The 22,306-nt window shown below is 49.9% G+C and overlaps 1 protein-coding gene across 1 annotated transcript; it reads right to left on the reverse strand.

The window, feature by feature from the left end:
• Window positions 1-339: 339 nt before the first annotated feature.
• LOC311603731 (kallistatin-like) lies at window positions 340-8,831 on the reverse strand. The gene is made up of 5 exons (XM_084792825.1): window positions 8,711-8,831; window positions 5,729-6,381; window positions 3,181-3,457; window positions 1,378-1,537; window positions 340-733 (listed from the first exon to the last, which is right to left on the reverse strand). Exons 1-5 carry the CDS (start codon window positions 8,788-8,790, stop codon window positions 536-538), a joined length of 1,368 nt encoding a protein of 455 aa, XP_084648951.1. The 5' UTR covers window positions 8,791-8,831; the 3' UTR covers window positions 340-535.
• Window positions 8,832-22,306: the final 13,475 nt, after the last annotated feature.

Raw genomic sequence — 22,306 nt, forward strand, 5'->3', positions numbered from 1 at the left:
AATGCAAATCTGTCCTTCCTTAAACCATTGCTGGCATGCATGTCACAATGAGGCAAAAGGGACAAAAACACCAGGCTAGTGTCCTGATGGCTCTGGCCGTTTCTCTTGGGAGTCTCCCTGTCAGAGCTTTTTCTGCCCCTCTTCTAGAACTAAAAAACACTAACTCTGCTGGGCAAACTGATTTCCATTCTCTACATACCTGGGGAACCATATGGGTCTTGAGCACCTCACACTCTCCTCTGGAACCAGGTTTGCTACAGAGTCAAGTCTGAAGGTACAGACAAAGGACGCGTTCGCAAATGTCTTCTTCGTGTGAGGCATAATGCACATACCAGAGACTCAGAGCTTTCATTTGGTTTAATCTGTGTGAACTTCCTCCCAACAAGGCCTCTCCCACTTTCCAGTCCATCTAGCCCGTCTCCTTCTTGTACCACTGGCTCCTTTTTAAGTCATGGACCCTTCCCTGTCCCCAGTCACGGGTTCAGAGCCTCAGCCACATCCTCCTGCTGCCAGCAGACCAGCTAGTGCTGGGCAGCTATGCTGTGGGGTTGACCACCTTCCCCATGAAGAGGATACTCTGCGTGCTCCTGGAATACATCACCACAAAGAAGGGCCGGTTGAATGAAACGAGAGGTATCTCTCGCTGGGCAGAAAAAAAGGTGGCAAAGGCAGCAGTGGATGCTGCAGCCTCTGTGCCAACTTCATTCACATCCAGGGTGGCCTTGTGGAAAACCTGAGAGAGAGAGAGAGAGAGAGAGAGAGAGAGAGAGAGAGAGAGAGAGAGAGAGAGAGAGAGAGATATCACAGAATTCACAGCCTCTCCAGATGTACAGTAATGATAGTTGCTCCTCCTCATCCCCAAAATTGGTCTATGTATTAGTGTCACCTCCTAGGTCAGTTGCATTGTGGCCATTTTAGGATAAGGGAAATTAAACCAAAGACCATGCAATATCACAAGGCAAGGAGCAAGACAGATGTTCATATTCCTCTCTTAGGACTACCCACGTATATGTACTCCCCACATTTATGTCATGGATCTCTGCCTCTCCCATATAAACACCCCATACAGGTTCCAGCCCACTCCCTTTGCTGCTTCTACAGTTCACTTTCTATGACTATGGTCCACTCAGGTGCCAGGATCCTTGCTGGACCTAGAGGTACCTGAGGGCATGGGTTGGTCACAGATATGTCATCTTGACACTGAGACTGTGTCCAGCGACTGGCAAGCCGGTGTGTAGATACTGATACCTGTGAAAGACTGAGCACACTCAGGCTCTAGAGACTGTGGTAGCGGGAAGACATCTATTGGCCACATCCTTAGCAGGGGCAGGAGTCTCCCACAGAGGTCTGTACAACCTATGACCCTTTATTGCTTACTTTGGATAATTGCAATTTCTCCTCTTTGTTGATATGCGAGAAATCAGCACGAGGTGTGAACAGGTCCTGGAAGCCCAGGTCAGGCAAAATCTCATCCAATGCATAGGAATTTGAAATGGAGAACTTGGGGAACTGCAACCTGATCTTTCTGTAAAAGTACCTGAAGAGGCACAGGGAGGAGACATATTAGTTTGTGTTTGTGTATGTGTGTGCACATATGCACAGGTTGAGTGTATGCATATGTGTGGTGCATGTGCACATGTGTGGCAATCTCAGGGCCGACTTCAGGTGACTGGGACAGGGTGTCTTATTGCTCTGGAACTTTGGAACTTTGCTGAGTGAGTTAGGCTGGCTGACATACCAACCCTAGCGATCCACCTGCCTCCTGAGAGGACAGGCCCCACCCCCACCCCCACCCCCACCCCCGGCTTTTTAATAATGTGAGCTCTGGGATACAGAGTCAGGTCCTAGTGCTTGCATAGTAAGTGCTATATTGTCTGAGCCATAGCCCTAGCTCACGACACTAGATTCTTGAAGCAGTTGTGCCCTGGTTAGTCTGAGACTTCCTTAGAAAAATTGCCTTTGTCCACTTCATGAATGTTTAGCTTCCAGAAACACACGTGAGTCAGACAACACCTCAGCTGGATGCCGATAGTGGTTACAGGCCCCAGATATCTGCTTAGCTATTGGAAAATTATTTGTATTGAAAAATGATCACTCTATTTCACCCCATTTTTTCCTTTCTCTACCTCCTGCACTTAGTGTCTCTTGTATGCATATAATTTTGGGGCCGACCACTTGGTATTGGACAACCAGTTAGGGGCCCCTCTTTAGGGGAGTTCTACTTCTTCTCCGAGCATCCCTGAGTTGCCTGTCATCCATCTGGAGGAGTACTTGGATGCTCCTCCTCTGCAGAGGCTGCATTCTGGAGCTGTACAGATACCCTGTGGGACAAGTGCCAGCCCCTCCATGTGGCCAGCTGCCTTTCCCTCCTCTGAGGCCTTATGAATCACATCTGCTCTTGATTAAATGACCTTAGTGGGTTGATTCCCTGTCTAAACTCATGTGAACTCCTGCCTGAATCAGGCCCCTGGCTGGTCTTCATCTTCTATATGACTGGAAACATTTCTACTCAGAGCTTGAAGCAGTTGATCTGAGCCTGCCTCAGAAGGAAACAGTTGCCTTTATTTCCCCTGAGTTCGGCTACCAGAAGCTCCTCTGTCAGAGTACGAGGTAAACCTCAGAGCCCAGACCTGGCAAAATCCCTTCCGATGCATAGGTATTTGAAATTGAGAATTTGGAAAAGTGCAACAAAACATTTCTGTAAAATTACCTGAGCAGGGAGTGGGGAAGGGCACATTAGATTCCCCTAGGCCCCACTCTCTCTGTATAGAACATTGTATTGGTGGATAGAATTTTCTTTGCCCTTCTCTGTTGGTTCAGACAGTCATATAGATGGAGAAGGGGTTCTCTATATTCCTTGCACAAGGGTTGACCCTCAGAGGCAAAGTCACTCTACCCAAGACCTGTACAAGAAAAGGACCTAAGAATCCTACCTCTACTCCTAACTCCAATGAGAATAGGACCCCGTACTCAGTCATCATCAAACCCCTATCCAGATCTAGCCAAGGGACGAAACACCAGAGGAGAACTCACTGTCTAAGAGGACTCATGGAAGTCTCAGAGCCATGGCCAGTGCCTTCACAGAGTATTGGTAACTCCAATCACTGACCCCTGGGTTTCATGAGAAGGGCCAGTTTGAAAGTGGTGCTGTAATTGGACACCATGTGCCCACCTTATTACCTATTCTGAAGCAACCGGTTCCACCTTATTAGCATGTCTGGGGACAGCACCTGCTCCACCTCCTGCATCTTGCCCCGGTGCGGAAGGATGAAAAATGCCACAGCATCATTGCCTTTGTAATCCATTCGCAGCACCACGCAGGGCACACGCCTGTCTTCAAGGTACCAGTGTTCCTGCAGGTTTTGCACCATCATGGGCACCTTCACAACTGTGCTGTCATCTACATAGAAGTCATGGTCAAAGGTTCTAGCGGAATGAAAGGGTTTCTTCCATAGACCTGAGAATAAGAGGAGACAGAGACGCCAAATATTACTGCAGGCATGGCACCTGCAGCCCAGAGCCATGGTAGAGCCACTGAAGTTCCTTCCTTGTTGTCATTGTGCCCCATTCAAGTCATCTAAGAGAAATGGTTGGTTTCATTTGGCACCTCGATCCAACTGAGAATAATCTAGGGCAGTGGTTCTCAAACCTGTGGGTCACGAACACTTTGGCAGACGTCTAGCTCCAAAAATATTTACATTATGATTCATAACAGAAGCAAAATTACAGTTAGCAACCAAATAATGTTATGACTGTGGGTCACCACAACATGAGGAACTGTATTAAAGGGTCACAGCACTGGGAAGGTGGAGAACTGCTGCTCCAAAAAGTCAGCACACCACAGGGCATGTTTGTAAGGGCGTTTTCAAACCAAAGGCATCATGAGGGCTCTGGCCTAATGAATGGTTTAGACATTAATGGATTCAAACCCCTTTGGGTCTCACTGTGAAGGAGAATAGATAAAGGACACTGGGGACATGTCCTCAGGGGATGCCTTGCTCTGGTCCCCATTTGTCCCTATTCTGCTCTGCTTTTTGACTGCTGTGAGAGGGAGCATCTCTGTCGTGCTCTCTATACCATGATGCTCCGAGACCATGACCAATGAAAACCTTGCCTCCGCCAAAGATGTTCATGACAAGCACTCTAGTCCAGCAACAAGATGTTGAGAGACAGAGAAGAACAAGTGTGGACCTCGGGAATGTCTTCACCTGTCCACGGTCTTATTGCTTGTGCAGACCTGCAGGGCAGCACGGGGCTCAGTCCACTCCCCAACCTCAGGTTATAACAGCATCCCTTGTCAGGGCAGAGCGGACGTCCCTCCTGTCATCAGGAAAGGAGGGGTTGGGGTTCATACCCCCAACGCAGAGACAAGAACCGATGGGGGTATGGTACAAAAAGACAATTTCATATGGCAGATTGTGCTTTCTCAGTGACTGGGAGGCAAGCTTACCAAGCCGACCTGGAGAATGAGGAGGCAGGTTGAGAAGGAGGTCACTAGTGCTATCAGAAGCGTGAAGTGCTATGTGAGGGGGTGTGACCATGGAGATGCACACACATGGCCAACACTTGGTCATTTCTTCCAGCCACATCCAGCTGCAGGAGCAGAGGTGGATTAACTGGGCCTCTGAGTGTAGAGAGGCGTGCAGCTTTGGCGGGTCATTTTACCAGGAAGTGTGAAATGCTAGTTATAAGTGTCTGCAAGCAAATGGTTGTTGCGACAGCCACTGAAATCTAAACTGTGGGAAGGAGGGGAGTGGGAGCATGGGGAAAGAGTGAGGAGGTGGTAGACGGGCAGACGGATTGAGATCTGCAGGGCAGTGCACAGGAGGAGCCTAAGGCAGTGGTTATCAACCTGTGGGTCATGGCACCACAGCACCACACATCAGACATCCTGTGTATCAGATATTTGCATTCTGATCCATAATAGTGGCAAAATTACAGTTACGTAGTAGCCATAGAATAATTTAAGATTGCAGTCAGCAAACTATGAAGAACTGTTATAAAGGCTCACAGCCTTTCATTCAGGAAGGTTGAAAACCACTCAGCTAGAGAGACGGCTCAGCAGTTAAGAACACCTGTTGCTTTACCAGAGGACTGGGGTTCAATTTCCAACACCCACTTGGTGGCTCCCAACCAGATGTAACTCCACCTCCAGATGTTCCGGTGCTTCTGGCTGTGGCCAGCATCTGCACTTACCTGCAGACACCCACACAGAGACGCACAACTGAACATCACAAAGTGAATCTTTAAAGTGAAGTTGTTTTGTTGTGCATGCTGCATGTGATCCACAGGTGTGATGGCTACTTTGCCAGGTCATTGTCTGGGGCGGTTTCCCCTTTGCCGTCTGTGAATCCTGAATCACAGCCAGTTCCAAGCTGAGATTTGGAGCTGTCAAGATGACCTATGGGGCAGAAACACTGCCGCCAAGTCTCATGACTGAGATTGATGAGGACACATCATGAGGACACACATGATGAAAGGAGAGAACCAACTCTCACACGGTGTCCTCTGAGCTCCACGTGTGTCCATGGCATGCACTCTGCTCCTCCAAACTAAACACTGAAAGCTGAGTTTGAAAAATGGACTGAGCTCCATTGAGCTCTGGAGCTTTTTAACAGAAGATGGGGCTGTGGAAAGAGCTAACGGTCCCTGTGTCCTCCAGCCCACCCTCGTCTACCTCCCTGCAGGAGTGTTTGCTCCTCAGTGGCCCAACACCTTTTTGGCTCACCTCGGAAGAAGATATAGTTCACCAGCACCATCCTTATGTCAGGGCTCAGGGCTCGGACCAAATCCCGGATCTTCCCATGAGTTTTCTCCTTGACGTAGTTGTTGATGAGCTGGATCGTAGCCTCTGTGTCTCCAAAGTTAGTGCGTAAGACTTTGCTGTTATAGGAGGCCTCAGTGGCATTGGCGAACTCAGGGAGGAGCTGCAGGTCTTGGCTTAGGATCAGCGCATTGCCGACATAGACGTGCAGCTCAGTGGCTGGGCGACCTATCATGTGCTGCACAAACCTGAAGCCCTCGTGGATTTGGGGCAATGACAGCGTCGTGAGGTTGAAGCCCAGGCCTTCAAGGATCTGAGTCTGTGTGTCCCCACCAGCCCCCATGGACAGCATGGCCAAGGCGATGGAGATGCTGAGGGGGGAGAATAAAACATTCTGCCCAGAGTTTGGGGCCGCTATCAGGTGGTAGAGGCGGAAGGCAAAGTCGGCATTGCTGGGGGCGATCGCGTAGCCTGAGATGTTCCACTGTGAGAACTCTCTAGAGGTTCCATTGGATGGGTTGTCAGGCTCCTGGGCTGGCTGGCTAGGAGGAAGCACCAAGAGTCCAGCCAGAAGAAAGAGCAGCCAGTGAGTGTGAGGCATGCTGGGTCTCTCAGATCTGTGGAGAAAATGACACTTCACCTGCAACCCAGCAGCAGATAGGAGCCCTGCTTACAGCAGTAGGCAAGGCCCAGAGGTGGGGACATCCAATCACTAGGTAGAGCGTTTTAGGCGCTACTATCTATGCTTGTGGGAGTGGCCCTCTAAATGACTGCTATAACAGTTGAGATTGTTTGCTTACTTGTTTATAGAACCATCCAGGGACTGGTTTATGCTAGTCAGAGCTGTCCATCCCCTCTTCTCCTGGTCTAGGCTTAGCCTCGAACTAAGTACTGAACCCAGAGGTTTTTCTGTCGGGTATCTTAGGACATGCGGCATATGATCCCTTGTACATGTGATACAAGTCTTTCCAATGAGAAAAGGTTAAATGTCTCCAGTGTGTTCAGGAACTAGCCCACTGCTCCTGTCACTTCCTATTAAAGACCCTCTGCCTTCCCCTGTCTCCTCATAGCATTTATTGGCTTTTCACACACTCGGGACATAGGCATGTGCTCAGTTCTGGCAGTGGAAAGCAGGCAAATGCCAGTACTGTCCATGGGTGTGGTGACAAGTTTACCATGTGGTGACACAGCTTTAGATTCATGAAGCACACCCCAGTTCCCACATCTCATTTTATTTGCCTCCTCCAGGAGCTTGCCTGGGTTCCATGTCTTTCGAGACAGAGAGATGAAAGGGAGGGTCCAAACCTGACTTGCAAAAGCTACCAACTAGCAAGAGTCCAGCAAGAGCAAGGCCTCCTCCTCTCTGCCAGGCACCGCTTTCTCCATGCCACCCTTTCCCCGTGCCTTTATCCCAGTCCTCTGTGGACAGGACAATGAAGGTGTGAGCACGGCCTTTGTCACACGTACCCCCATGCTGCCCAGTCTCTAGTGCGCTCTCCTCCACTTTCTTGTGCTTCTCCCCCAGGTGGAGGCAGGAAGAGCTGGTCTTTCGATCCTTGCTCCAGTGCAGAAGAGGAAAGCAGAGCCAATGAAGGACTTTGCCTACATTTACAATAGCGAGACTGATGCTCTTCTCACAATGGACGTGTGCTGCCCGAGACAGGCTGTTCAATGCTCTACACTGAATCTCCCCACCCTTCTTCCATCCCATAGCCCTACTAATTTTAGGCTCTTGGCCAAAAGCCCCGCCATCACCATGCACATCTCTCTGGACTTCTACGCCTCTCCCCTCTTCCCATCCCACATCCTGAGAGTTTCTCTTTGGACCACTCATCCCCTACACACAGGGATCCTTGTCTTCATGTTTCTCCCTCAGAGCGGGGATGAGAAACTTCCTACTGATGGCCACATGGTGCCATCCGTGCCTTCGCAAAGCAATCTCTTCTGCCTTGACTCTCTGCCCTGGACACTGGGAAGCAACTGTGGGCAAAGCAAGAATATTTGACAAAACTCTGTGCACGGGCTCTGCTGGGAGCTGAACCCATGTCCTCTGCAAGAGCAGTTAGTGCTCTTGACTCTCGAGCTGTCTCTCTAGCCCTTCTGCTTTTTCTTTAATGGTACATTTGTCAGTACAGTGTGAGGACACAGGGTGATGGGTGTAATAAAAGACTCACCTGAATTCCCACTTCTTATTTTCAGACACCACCTCACTAAACTGTCTAGGCCAGAACTAACTCCTTAACACCAGAAGCAATCAAAGACGGCTTCCTGCCTAAGTCTCCTGAGTAGCAGAGATTACAGTCTTGGGTCACCCCCCTCAGTGACATAGTTCAGAGATGTATAATTCTTACATTTTATATTCAACTTCTCTTTTCAAATGAGAACTTTGGTGCTGCCTTTCTACATCGTGGATTCTTCACTTAGAGACTGGGATCTAACTGACACTTGAACTGTTCTTTGCTGACCTTGGACACAACAGTAGCTCTGCCTGGTTTTTCCTCATGGGAGGGAAGATTTAATAACACAACTGGCTCCTACACTCTTCCTTCCCTACATAGCTTCCTAAACCCGGTACTACATACTTTCCTGTGGTTTTACGTGAATTACCCAGAACACCCTCTGTCATGTCAACAGCGCCTGGCTGGAGCATTGGAAGACCTAGAACTGGCAGACGCTGCCCCTGAGCTGTCTGAGTGGAGGCTTTATGGCCTTGAGTGACAGCAGCCCGGCAAAAGATCAGAGGCATTGAGGGCAAGTACACCAGGGCTTCTATCTAGTCTGAGCATTTCTACCAAGTAGGGAGGGTGACCGGATGTCCAGCTGTCCCCAGACTTGCCTGACTTTAGCTTTGACATTCAGTGACCCAGGCAGAGCTTTGGTCTTAGGCAAACAGTACAGCAAGTCACCCTCTTTTGACATCATTTCCCTTCTCCCTGAGTTACTCACGGTATAATCCGTCCTGGAGTGGCTCTGGGTGGCTGTCTGAGCTGCAGAGTGATTTGTAGGAGCTTAGGAAGCGAGAACATTCTGACCTCCTCCAGATCAACTAATGATTAACAACAAGACCCTGGAAAAGCACAGATTCCTCACTGGAAGTGAGCCAGTCACCGCTAGGACAACACCCATCTACCCTCCCAGAGGAATTTGCCATGGCTCGCCTCTTGTGTTTGCCTGATGTGTCGGGTTTGCCTAGGAAAGACATTGAGAGGGTCTGGTCTCCACCTGGCTTCCCCTGTGCTTTGTGAATCCCACCCCTTTTCCCAGGTTTAGCTGGTTGACCCCCATCTCAAAAATAAAGGGTCACACTGGACCAAGGGCAGTGAACATTCATTCCCTCAGGGCCCAAGTGAAAAGTCCTCAGAATGTCACTGTGAGAAATGGAGGGCATGCTCCACTGGAGAGAGCTGGTTCTCGTAGCATGGATGTATTGAATAAGGGTGACAGCCTTCCCAGGGCCTTCAGGCTCCAGCCGTAAACTGTCATTTCTGAGGCTAGAACTCCTGAGATGTGGGACCCCAATGACAGCACATCTAGTACAGGGGTTGAGTCAGCCGGGGTTGAGGGGGAACCTGCCTCCTGGTCCAGGAACCCAAATCTGTAATTCTGGCATTAGACTCCGTCTCTTCAGGATCTGGTGAACATCTGCATGAGGCAGAGCCTTCTGTGACAGCTGTTGCTCAGGCCATTTGGGGAACAGACATGAAGGAATGTCACCCTCAGCGTCTCCAGATGACCTTGGTCATTCACTCATGCTTCACACTTTCTGGATGTGCTCCCTCCCTCCCTCCCTCCCTCCCTCCTTACCTCCCTTCCTCTACACTCCATGTCCACACTGTCAGCGCACACTGGCTGCCCTTTGGTCCCTGGCACTTGCCCATGGTGTGCTAGGATAGGAAAGAGATTGGGGTTTGGATTCAGTTTCTGACACCTTTGAGTTATAGGACTTCATTTAAGCAAACCACTCTACCTGTCTTGATCCTCAGTTTCCTTGGTTGTAATTTAGGCACATTTAGCTCATTGGTAAATTGTCTTAAGGGCATGTAAGTGTTCCCATGTCCATGTCCTGGTCCAAATAGGTTCATGGGGTATCTTTTCCACCTGGCCCCAGTTTTGGAGAAGACCCAGGACAGAATCCCTCCCTACCACACACATACACACACACACACACACACACACACACACACACACACACACACATACATACACTGAGAATCCCGCCCCTCCCCCTCCTACCCCCACATACACACACTGGTTAAGTTACTATTTCACTTTGGTTTCCCCTGTGAGTAGCCATTGTTGGCAGATCTCTGGGATGTCATGAGGGCTCAGGAAACCCTCACTCTTCAAGTGCTGCCTAGCATTAAGTCTTTGAGAGCAGAGTGAGTGGGAGTCACACCATCATCTACTTACTCAAAGCAGATGATATTTTTTTTTTTACCCACAAATGTGCAAACATTGCCAATACAGCATCTCATATTCTTTGGGTGTGATCCCTTTAAGCAATTTCAAGAGACTTCTGGGCGTTTCTGATGCAGCCATTAGATCTGACTGCTTTGGGGACCTTTCTCGCTCTACTCCAACCCTCTTGGTTTTTTGAGATGGAATCTTGATAGGTAGTCCTCCTGTCTGGCATGAGACCATGTAGCCCAGGCTAGACTAGTACTCTTGGAAATCCTGTTTCAGCCTCCAGAGTATTGGTAGCATAGTCGTGTTCCACACTGCCTAGGTGAGGGGGATTCTTGAGCCCCAACCTCTTCCCTTTGTCCAGTTAGTTCAGGGTAAGCAGATGGGGATCAGGTTAAGAACTCAACCTTGGAGTGGGGTGCTTCTTGCACTCTCAGGTGACCCTAGAATTTGTCCTGGGGCTTGAGGTGAAAAGGAAGATTTGAAACTTGGAAAACTCACCTGGCCCTCGGCTCTTCTTAGTTTGAAATCTATTGATTGATTGATTGATTTGTGGGGGCGGAGGCGGTCAAAGGACAGCTCTGTGGAATCAGTTATCTCTCCACCTTTATGAGGGCTCCAGAGATCAAACTTAGGTTTCCAAACTTGCAGGACAAGCACCTCCACCTGGTGAGCTGTCCGTCAAGAGCATTTACTCTTCTGACAATGCCAAAGCCACCTTAACCAGACACCTCTTCTTAGAGAGGGATAGAAGCTGCCACGTCTGGGCTCAGTGAGAGACAGAGCCCTGGTCATGCTCATCCTCTGTAAGCAGAGCCTTCTCTTTAGGGCCAGGGAGGGAAAGCCTCTGCCACAGGCTGCTGCATTTCTGAGTATTGGGTGAAGTACTATGTTCTGCTTGGCAGGAACAGCGAGTTGAGCAAGTACTTTCCTGAAATGGAAGCCTGCCCATGCTGTGTAGAAGGCACACAACACGGGAGTTACAGACAGGCCTCTGGAGCAGGAAGGCTCTAGCAAGCAGCTCCCAAGGAAGAGCCCTGTGACCTTCAGAGGGGAAATGAGCAGCCAAATGCAAGGACTTGCCTGAAGTGGCCTCTTATAGCTGCTCTCCTTGAGACAAGGTCATGGCCTGCATGTCCCAACCCTGGAACCCCCGGGGCATACAGACATCACTGCATCCACCCTCAGCTCTGCTCTAATTCTGTTAGGATATTTGCACATACTCTTCCCTTCCCTGGAACTCTGGTCTCTATCCCAGGCTTCTTCTGCTTGGCAGTTCTCTCTCTTTTTGTCAGCAGAACGATGGTCAGGGATTCCCTGTTCTGGGGAGCAATTCAGAAGGAGGAGAAACAGTGACATTGAGTGATGAGTGGCAGCTGTGGCCAGCCCCAGAAAAGCCGTCCATAGCCTCCACAGCTGATCCTCAAGCTGTCTCCCCAGGGGTGCAGTTGTTTCCAGTCCCACAGGCTGCTCCTACAGGCTTAAGGCATTCTGGTCACTTGATCATCCCAGAGTGTCCCTAGGATTGTACAACCACAAGGAGTGCAACCAGCACACGTTCCAGCACCTTTTGCAGAGCACAAAACGACATCCTGTGTCAGGCTGAATTTGTCTTGTTTTGTCCTTAGCTCACATTTGTTGACCAAACCCACCCTCAAGTCAGTGGCACTGGATAAAACCTGCCCGCTCATGCCCTGAGCCCTGCTGGTGAGAGACCTGGAAAGAGGTCAGTCAGCTCCTGGACTGGGTGACGTTTGGTTACAAAGTATTAGCTGTCCTATCCACTAGTGAATAGGATTTTTCTCCCTAGGCATCCTTATAGCTTATCTGAGCAACATGAGGCAAACAGCTCATGTTGAGTGAACTTTCTGGCTCCTACATTCTATCATCTTCCTTCTTGGATGCCAATGGCTTTATTTTGAAAAGAAAGAAAAAGCAAGCAAGCCTGAGCTCCCTATGGCTCCGTGCCGTGAGGATGCCCAGGCTGTCCAAGAGGAAACAGAAGGTTACATAGAACTTTAGATTAAGCTCTTGAGGAGCATGAGATACAGGAGCGCAGCCCTCATGCTCCTGCTTGGTAAAGTGTGAGTGAGCTGAGTGCAAGGTAAAATGTGAGTGAGCTGAGTGCACGGTAAGGTGTGAGTGAGCTGAGTGCATGGTATATGCAGCCTTAGGTGAAGCAGAAGACCCACCCTGAGGAGCCCTCCTGTCACCCTGACCCACTGGCTCCTCTGTAGACGGGGTTGTTTCCAGCCACTAGGGTCTGGGGTGTTTTGTTCCATATCAACCAACTTTGCAAAGATCCAAGATGGTTTTGTTAGGCTGCTCTGCCCTTTTTATTTATTTAGGAACTGCAAATTTACCTGACAGATGCCACACAGTCCAACATCACACCTGGACAAATAATGGTCCCACTGACAAGGAAGGAGGTAATGGTACCCTAAGAGAGCAAGGGGCCAGATGCCTACACATTAGTCATCAGCTGATGCCCACATGCGGCAGGTGCTACCTGAGGCTCTGACCTGGTGTGCTGAGCAGGTGAAGACTCCTTCCCATCACAGGACTCGAATTCTCCTTGGGGTAGGAGAATGCAACCAAAACTTCAGAAAGCGGAGATAAAATGACTACAGCAGAAGTCACCAAAATCCACTATGAGGATGTGACATTCAAGGTCCTGCTTAAAGGACAAGTTCAAGGCATATAGCCAAGTGTAGCTAATGCTCCTCGCTGAAGGAAGAGCACAGCTGGGGCAGCCTGGCTGAGCATCTGAGGGAGGACAGAGAGACTAGAGAAGACACAGCACCACTTCACTAGGAGGCACAGCTCTCGTTGCCATGGAAACCATCTGACAAAGAAAACCACCTCTTCTCACACTGCAGCACTGTGAAAGACTGATGGGAGATAAGCCAGACTAGGAGAGGAGAAAGCAGGTGACCAGCCTCTCATGGGTGTGTAAGTGGGAAGCCAGGGAGCAGATAAGCTGGCTATTTGACATCATCTGCAATAATGGATGTCACTCCAGAGGTGACAGGGTCACCTGAAGTGCCTGAAGGTACTTTGATATGTTAGGTTTGAAAGGCAAGGAAGCATACCAAGGAATGGCAGTGTGGCTCATATGGCAAGCCCCATGTGCAGTGGCAAAGCCCTGTTGGCAGGCAGGGCTCACACACTCTTTGTGGAAGGCACAATGTTCTCTCAACCAAGCAGGATGGAGCCACCTGACAGCCTCGCTGACCTTGTCAGAGCAGCCCAGCATAAGGGGTCCTGGCAGCTCTGTGTATGGTCCTCACTAGGGAGACTCATCAGCACCAGGAAGCTGAACAGGATCCTGGCAGTGGGAAGGTGGATGCTCCACAGCCTCCCAGTCTGAGAACCAGGTTCTGATGATTCATGGGAAAGTGTCAGGGGCCTGGGTTACAAATTTGCCATAGATCTCTCTCTCTCTCTCTCTCTCTCTCTCTCTCTCTCTCTCTCTCTCTCTCTCTCATCTCTCTCTCTCTCTCATCTCTCTCTCTCTCCTCTCTCTCTCTCTCTCTCTCTCTCTCTCTCTCTCTCTCTCTCTGTGCCTCTCTCCTCTGCCCCTCTCTCACTGCCCCTGTCTCTCCCGCCCCCATCTCTCTGTCTCCCTTCCTTCCTCCATAAAATCAACTTTTGAAACCTTGAAAGAGACCTTCAAGATCAGGCCTGTTGATGTGACATCTTTCCTAGGAGGAGACAGCGGAAGGGTCACTGGCGCCTCCCCCGAGATTCTGGCCCCGCTTCCCTGCACTTCCAGCCAGATGTACGCATCTGCTCTTGCTTCATGGTCTCCTGTGGTGTTGGAGTTCATGGCCATAGAAAGCTAACTGAAGGGGACACTTCCTCTATGCAACTATGGGGAAATCATTATCCATGCACGTGGCTGCTTTGTGACTCCTCAGAGAGTGTCCCCACAAGGCCATTTCAGAACCAGGTTGTTACAAGGACAATAAGGCATCCACAGAAGCATGTGGAACACCCTATTGTATGCTCTCTGGGGCTGTGCTCATGTGATGCAAAGTGGGTCTTGAACGCTATTGCACTGGGTTGGACAGAAAGGCTTTTGGGCTGGTCTCTTCTTTGTTTGCTTGTTTGTTTAGAAACTACAAGATCACTGTCGTCGGGTCTCTTACACCAGCAGGTAGGGCTGGAATAGGAGGGGTCTCGGGCCCACTGTTTCCTCTCCCTGGGGGCTGTGGGATGGTGAGTGTTGGTGACCCAGCGTCCTCCTATGACACCCAGAGGAAAAATACACTGAGTCTGGAGACTCGTCAGAGCAACGTCTCAACTTTATTATGGCGGGTTTCTCTTATGTAGAGTAGAGGGAATGGGCAGGGCATAAGGTGTCAGGAAATATGATGTCTCCCAGGACATAAAGTGGCCTGATACTGTGGCACCAATTGGTTTGTGTTACGTGGCTGTTGGCAGCCAAGGCTCACACCAGAAAGTGCCCGGATGGGCCATGCTGAGTCATTCCTATGCGGAAGTATTTACCAGAGACTGTTCCTGAAACTCGAGCCAGGCTCAGTTCTGTCCCCAAGGCCTGAGAGGGCTGACAGATTCAGCCATGGGGCCCAACAGCTCACCTGACAGATGCCATATTAAACATCTCACCTGGACAATGTTTCCACTTCCAGAGGAGGAGGGAGAGGCACGGGACCCATACTTAAGCATCAGTTATCAGCAGTCACCTACGCACAGCAGGCGCTCCTGATCATGTATGCTGAGCAGGCAAAGGCCACAACCTGTCATGGAAACTGCATGCTCCTGGCCACCTTAGATGTGACCCTGCTCTTGCTGGAAGGTACAGATGCCAGTAAGTCCACTGTAGTGCACCCAATCCGGAGGTGACTCCAGAAGCAATCCCAATTTTAACCCAATGGTTAAAAGTTAGCCATACCAGTGTCTAATCTTGGGCCCCCAATTTCAATGGCTTGGCCACAATCTATGCCAGACAGCGCTGGTGTGGATGGCTTTGGCTAGAAGAACATCAAGTTCTTCTCTCCAAGGTCTGTACCCAGTGTCGGGGGAAGGACAAACGTAATCACGGCAGATTAAGTGATTATTAACAAAGGAGGTAGTCGGTGGACTTGCGCTATCTAAACCAAAGATTCACCCACTAACTAGCCACACCAGAAACCGCGGTGGGGAGGCCAAGCGCACCGAGGGCGTGTTTACAAGCTGCAATGGATATAGCAGTGTCAGGTGCTTCTGAGCCAGGTGCTTCCGGGAGACCATGGTCAAAAAAGCTCATCCGCACTATTCATGTGGGTAATGGAAGCTTCAAAGCTCCCTCCTCTCGCTGTGTGTAAGGAAGGCTACAACTTCCCACGCAGGACCACACAAGACCCCAAACCTCTGTTCTCCTCTGACTTGACTCTTCTACTAAGCACACAGATGAACTTCATCTTCTTAGTTCCCCATCCACTTGCAAGTCCATCTGTCCTCTGGACACCAATCTGCAGGAGAAGGATGGCAGAGCACAAGCCTGAAAGAGGACGGCGGCCAGCAGAGGGCAGCAGTGTGCTCCTGCGGTCTCTGCTCTCCCTTACCTTTCTGACAATTCTCAAAATTCTAGGAAGCTGCTGGGGCTGAGTGGGGCCTCAGAGCCATGAGCAGGCAACAGAGGTGACCTTCATCCCCTGGGGACTTTCCTGGCTTCTAAAACTGTGGGGCGACCTTCCTGGCATCTCATAAGGAAACACCAGTGATGCTTTGGAATGTTCTGGAATGCTGAAGATAGTTACCTCTTAAGGCAAAAATGGTTCAGTTCAGATGTTGTCAAAGCCCAGGTTGAGGGATCTGTGTTCATGATGGGTAAACTGAGGGCACAGAGGGCAGCTTTATTGGGTGCTGTTTCCCAGTATGGCCTCAGGGGTGGCTGCAGGGGGGAGAGCAGTGCTTTATGGGTTATCTGCACACCCTACTGTAAGCAGGAAGCCTTGTTCAGGAGCTGAGCTTAGCTTCCTGCCATGGGCTGCCTTTTGTTGCAGTCCTACTGTGTGGCCGCCACAGGATCTGAGAAAAGGAGGGCTGTGGAATACCCTGGGCTGAAAGAGAAACAGGAAATTTGGCCAAATAGATGAAACAAAGTAGGATGGATACAACACGCCTATTCCCAGGAGATGTGACTTCTCTAACCACCATCCACCCCTCATCCTACAGGAGACTCTGAGGAGCCAGGATACAAGGTCTGTGGGCTTGGGGTAGATACATCCACAAATGTTCACATACATCCAGTGTCCAGATGTAGCTGGCAGCAGCCTAGAACTGGTTGTATCATAAAGGTTTAAATAAGTTAGGAGTAAACCCAGGAAAGAGCCTGTGGCTGGGAAGCCAAGGGCTTGAGGGGAGCCTGCTACCATTGCTTTGCTTAAGGGCCATGTGGTCAAACTTCCCTCCAGACAGCATGTTTGTGGCCACAGATAGCACAGGGCAGTCTTCATCAGAGAGCCTTCTTACTGCAGCAGAAGCAGCTGATGTGGAAACACCGCCGACGGTGATTATGGGCAGTAACTAGGGTCCATCACCCACTCCCAGCCTCAGGGGATATTGAGGAAGAGAAGGGGTAAAGAATGCAGGAGCACGAGGATGAAGGGACAGGCAGGAAAAAGTGTGTCCTCCTGATACAGCACAGCCATCGCGTTCCTAAGTCACATGGTTGCCTGCCCAAGAGAAGCCTCTATAAGATCGGCCCCTTTAACCCTTTCCTGAGGGACGATTGGCAATGACCCTTCTTAGGAGAAGGGGTGCTATTTTGTCCAGAGATGTAGCCACTGATAAGTTGCCCTTGGTTCCAGAAAAAAAAAACTTCTCACCCTTGCTCAGCAAGAAACTCTAATTAAGCCAGGCAAGGTGGCACACACATTTAATCCCAGCACTTGGGAGATAAAGGGATCTCTGAGTTTGAGGTAAGCTTGGTCTACAAAGCAAGTTACAGAACAGCCAGGACCACACACAGAAACCCTGTTTGGAAATAGACAGACAGACAAACAAACTCTGTTTAACCTCAGAAGGTCATCAATCACAGAAGAAACTAGGAAAGCACAGGTGAGGGACTAACTGAGAAGAGAGCCATCCAGAGAGGGGAACAGGGAGGGATAAAACTACAACTCCTGCCGGGCGTGGTGTCGCATGCCTTTAATCCCAGCACTCGGGAGGCAGAGGCAGGCAGATTGAGCCATCCAGAGAGGGGAACAGGGAGGGATAAAACTACAACTCCTGCCGGGCGTGGTGTCGCATGCCTTTAATCCCAGCACTCGGGAGGCAGAGGCAGGCAGATTGCTGTGAGTTCGAGGCCAGCCTGGTCTACAGAGCAAATCCAGGACAGCCAAGGCTACACAGAGAAACCCTGTCTCGAAAAACCAAAAAAAAAAAAAAAAAAAAAAAAAAAACCTACAACTCCTTGTGTAAATGTATGAAACCATCAAACAACTGAAAACACACACAGCTGTCAATGGCACTGCTAATTTGATGAATGGCTCCTGCTCCCTGGGCATTATTTCTAGTCCTATCAAAATTATATGTTGATGCTCAAAGGCTGAGTTACCTTTGTATTGGCAAAGAAAGAGGTGAAGGACAGTAGCAGGGACCCTTAGCTGGCAGGCGGTGACACTGGAGGCATGTGGCCTGTTTCCCCCACAAAGCCTGAGCTCTGAATCTTAGCACCCACTTTCCCGGGGAGGGAGTGGGGTGCCATAGACTGCCGTCTGAATGGAACAAAGCTCTTGGGTGACAGCAGCACATTCATCTCCTCAGATAGCGCCCAGGGTCACCCATTCCTTCACTTTCATTCCCAGAGGTATTGAAAAAATTGACAGGAGGAAATACTGGCCCACACCATGGTCTTGCCTAGATTGACTCCGTGACTGCCCCATCTAACCCTACTCCCAGTCTCAGAGATCTAGACCAGGTTAGCCCTTTTCTGTGGTCCCATTTTTAGCTTTACTGTGTGTCCCAGCCCTATCTCTTACTTGTCTTGGACCACACGCTTGTAGAGAGTGCAGGCTCTGAAGCTTCTGAGTATGTGTACATGCATGGATGTACACACACACAAACACACACACACACACACACACACACACATATATACACATGTGTACATGAGCATGTATGTATAACTGGGTCTTTCCTTCAGTCTACGGGACTGCTTGGGACAGGCTGGCTGGAGAAGAATGGATCAACTCTCGCTCACCTGAAGACCACTGTGGTGGTGTTTACTCTTCTGAGCAGCTGCTTGGATGGCTGTCGGGGCTCTGACTGCTCCAGGGTTGACTAGTAATGCTTGCCATAGCTTCAGAACTGAGGGTGGGAAACCCAGCTGCTTTTCAGCTCCTGGAAGGGATGGTCAGAATACTGGAAGGAAAAGACTGGAGAGGGGGCATCCTTCTAATACACCACAAGTCTCTAAATTGTTTTGTTGTCAAAACCAGGCCAGGGTGCTTTGGGAGTGTCAGAAAACAGTAAAGTGTGTGTCAGAAAGCCTGGCTGGGAGAGCAGCTTCTGGGTTTAGTCTCCTTGTGCAATATGTTGCCAAGTAACAAGAAAGAACTGTGTGGAGGAGGCAGCGCTCCAGTCCATCTGAGTCATTTGAAGCTACACTGCTGGATTCTGACTTGGGCCTCTGTCACTCTCAGCTTGGCTGCATCCCAGCACCGATTCTGGCTTTGGGATGCTCAGCTGTGATGTGAGAGTGCCAGTCCAGCACTGTGGATGTGTGTCCTGAGTGGAGATGCCTCTGTGTGTGTGTGTGTGTGTGTGTGTGTGTGTGTGTGTGTATGCTGTGTGTGTATATGTGTGTATGCTGTGTGTGTGTATGTGTGTATATGCAAATGATACATAGAAGAGGACCACCCAGGATAGAGAAGGAGAGCTGTCAGACCTGGGAATGGAGAGAGAAAGCACAAAACCTGAGCATGTTTTCAGTCATCCCATAGGCCTGGTTTAATGTGACTACGGGCTATAGCCCGTCACAGCTACGGCCAGGAAACTGATTTCTCTCACACCCAGGCTTCTCAGACCCAGATGCTTCAAGGTTCAAGAGGTCAGAGAAATGCTGAGAACCCTTCTGCATCTGCTGGCTAGGATGGCCATGGTGGGAACTAGGGTGGGGGATGGTAAGGGTTGGCGGACTTCTCTCAGCCTGTCACAAAGACCAGCATCACTGAGTTTCCGTTTGCTCTCTGGGTCTCTGATGCTGAGAGACCACTGGGGTTGTCAGCCTCAGCTGGGGCTGCCCCTGTTACTGGGTCTGTTACATTCTTCACTAGATAAAGACTGGCTGTGTTTGGGTTTAACTTTTCTAGAGAAAAACACTGCAATAGAGTTTCTGTGACTTTACAGCCTCAAACCAGTAGCTTGTATTTCCAGACAGAAGGGGCCCTCATGTCAGAGGGCCAGTTCTCTGGACCAGGGTGTTAGTGGTCCATGCCCAAGCAGGTAGCCCTACAGCCCTGAGCTTTGCATGTCAGGATTATTGTGCCCTTAACTAACCCTTGGTGGCTCTCACAACTTCACCTCCTTACAACTTCTTGGTCACAGCTGCACAGGTTCTGCCCTCAGCTGCTCTACTGGACTCTTCAGCTGCCTTCCCGCTGCTGCTGGGTGGGTGGAGGGCTAAACCCCCCCCAGAATCCCTTGCTGTCTATGCAGCAGCTCAGATCATTGCAGCAGTGATAAGTACTGCAAGCAGACAATAAAAGATGCCTAGAGAAGCCTTTATATGGGACCCGATGCTACTACACTGGGCAACAGCCACAGAAGAGAAACTTCTCATATTGACCCTAAAGTATTGAAACCAGTCTGCACATTTAGTGAGAAAAGGGGTGGGACTGGCTGGAGCATAACTTTCAGTTCAATGACACCCTGCTTTTTGTAGGGTGCCAACCTCAGTCTTCTCATTTGCACCAATCACAGGCTTTTTGTCTAGTCAGTGGGAGGGGAAGCACAACTTCCCCCATCCCCAATGAGAGCAGCTGCAGGATGGGAAGGGTCTGTCAGCTGTCAATCAAATGGCTGACTGGCTTACTTTCGATATTTTTGCTCCTTTAAAACATCAAAGGAGTGCTTATAATATACATCGAACCAAAATTATCGTTCTCAACAGTGCTTAGCAATAATGGGAAGTGGGCATGGGAGTGCTCACGGGCAGTCTCACCACTACAAAGCCAAGACAGAGAATACAGAGTTCCGGGACAGCCTGGGCTAGATAACAAAACCCTGCCTCAAAGAACAACAGCTACAAAATAGTCCTTGATTCCTGGCAAGATCCTAGCCCTCAGCCCTTGGGAAACTGAATCTCCTGCATTCTTCCTGGGCCGAATTCCCATCTTCTGCTCCACATGAATCATCAAGTCTGACTAGATCAGCAGAAGTTCCTGTGTTGGGTCTTCAGGGGCCCTTATGAGCTGTTTCCATCCACCTAGATCTCATGGAAAGCTCTTAGCCCTCCCCATATACTCCAGAGAGCCACTCACACAGCAAATGAGCAGCTGACTGAGTCCAGCTCTGTGGGGATCTTTGTTTTGCCATCTGCTGCTTCTCTCTCCCTGCTACTTGTTGCAATATTTAGTTTTAGGGGACCTAAGATGGTTGTTCATCCTAGAAGAATGGAAGTGGTAGACAAGAGGAGACAGCGGACAGGGTGAAAAAGAAGTGGCTGGCCGACTCCATCTAAGATCTGGCAGGGAAGGGAGAGAGAAACGGAGGAAGGAACGAGAGAGAGAGGGAGAGAGAGACAGAAACAGAGAGAAAGAAAGGACAGAGACAGAGAGACAGAAGAAGAAAGAGAGAGAGACAGACACAAAGAGAGACACACAGAGAAGCAAAGACCTATAAAGCAATGGTCACCTAGAGAAAAAGTACAGAAACAATCAACTTAATTTGGAGAGAGAAAAAGCTCACAGTGGGCATCAGGGGGGAGGGGCCCCAGACCTGGAAATCCACTCCCATAGGCTTCAGGCCTTCTCCTTTCCTCCCCCTCCTTTTTTCTGGTCTCATCTAACACTCAGAGGACAGGGAAACAATCCAGGGAGGAAGGAACAGCGCCTCCTGGGGGCCGTTCTTATGCCCCAGGTCTGCACAAGGTCCACTGCGCCCCACCCCCACCCCCACCCCCACCCCCTCTTCAATCTTTGGTGTGTGCTTGGCAAACTCACTCCTTGGAACCCCTAAGCAGGGCTTCCCTGGCTCATCTCCAGCGCACAGACATTTTTCTGTAACTATTAGAAACAAAGTAAAGCTGCCCATCTCTCCAGCAAGTACCTATTGAGCATCCACTCCTGCCAGGCACTGGGTTGGGGCTTGGAAGACAAGGAGAGTCTGTCCTTGCAGGGGTGATGCTAATGTGTGTGGGAGCCAGACAGCAGGCAGCTGCTAGGTGACAAGAGCTAGGGAGGCACCTAGCAGGACTAGGGTGGGGAAAGGATTAGTGATTGTTACAAGGTCATAGAGGGAGGTCCCTGGAGCTGGCATTTGGGTTGAGGCAGAGGTGCAGAGGTGGGAGCCTCCGGGCAGTTGTTAGTCAAGGGTTTGTGGTCCAGGCAGGGTTCCTCCACAGTGGGTGCAGCTCCCAGTCTTCCTTAGAGACCAGCTAGTGAACTCACCAGAGCTGGAATGTGCATATGGATTCCACTTTCCCCACCATATTCCCCCTTAACCACAGACAGCTCCACGTTGCTTCACTGGGCTCCATGCAGACTTAGGCTTGAACGAAGAGCTGTGCTGTAAAAGCAAAGAAGACTGAACGCCGGCAATTAAGGTGTAGGACAGTGTCACGTGACTTCTCCTGGGGAGATGTGAACAGATGTATAGTCACCTCAGATAGAGCACTAGCAACAGACCAAAGAAAGGATCCTATTTAAATCCCTGAGTCTTATGAGATAAGCCCCTCCTCTCTAAGGAGGGATGTTTTAACTCTGAGTAAGTGATTACACAAGAGATGAGGATGGAGAGGAGATGGCTCCTTGGAAAGAATAGAATACTGAAATGTGATTAAAGTGAGGGCAAGGACTTGACAGATCTTAGGGATGAGGTGTGTGCCACTCCCCAGAATGGATATGTTGAAGTCTCAAACCCCCAGCCCCTTAGGATGGGATCCTATTTGAAAATAGGGTCTTTGCA

The sequence above is a fragment of the Acomys minous genome, assembly GCF_964271855.1.
Source record: "Acomys minous genome assembly, chromosome: 8".
Taxonomy (NCBI): domain Eukaryota; kingdom Metazoa; phylum Chordata; class Mammalia; order Rodentia; family Muridae; genus Acomys; species Acomys minous.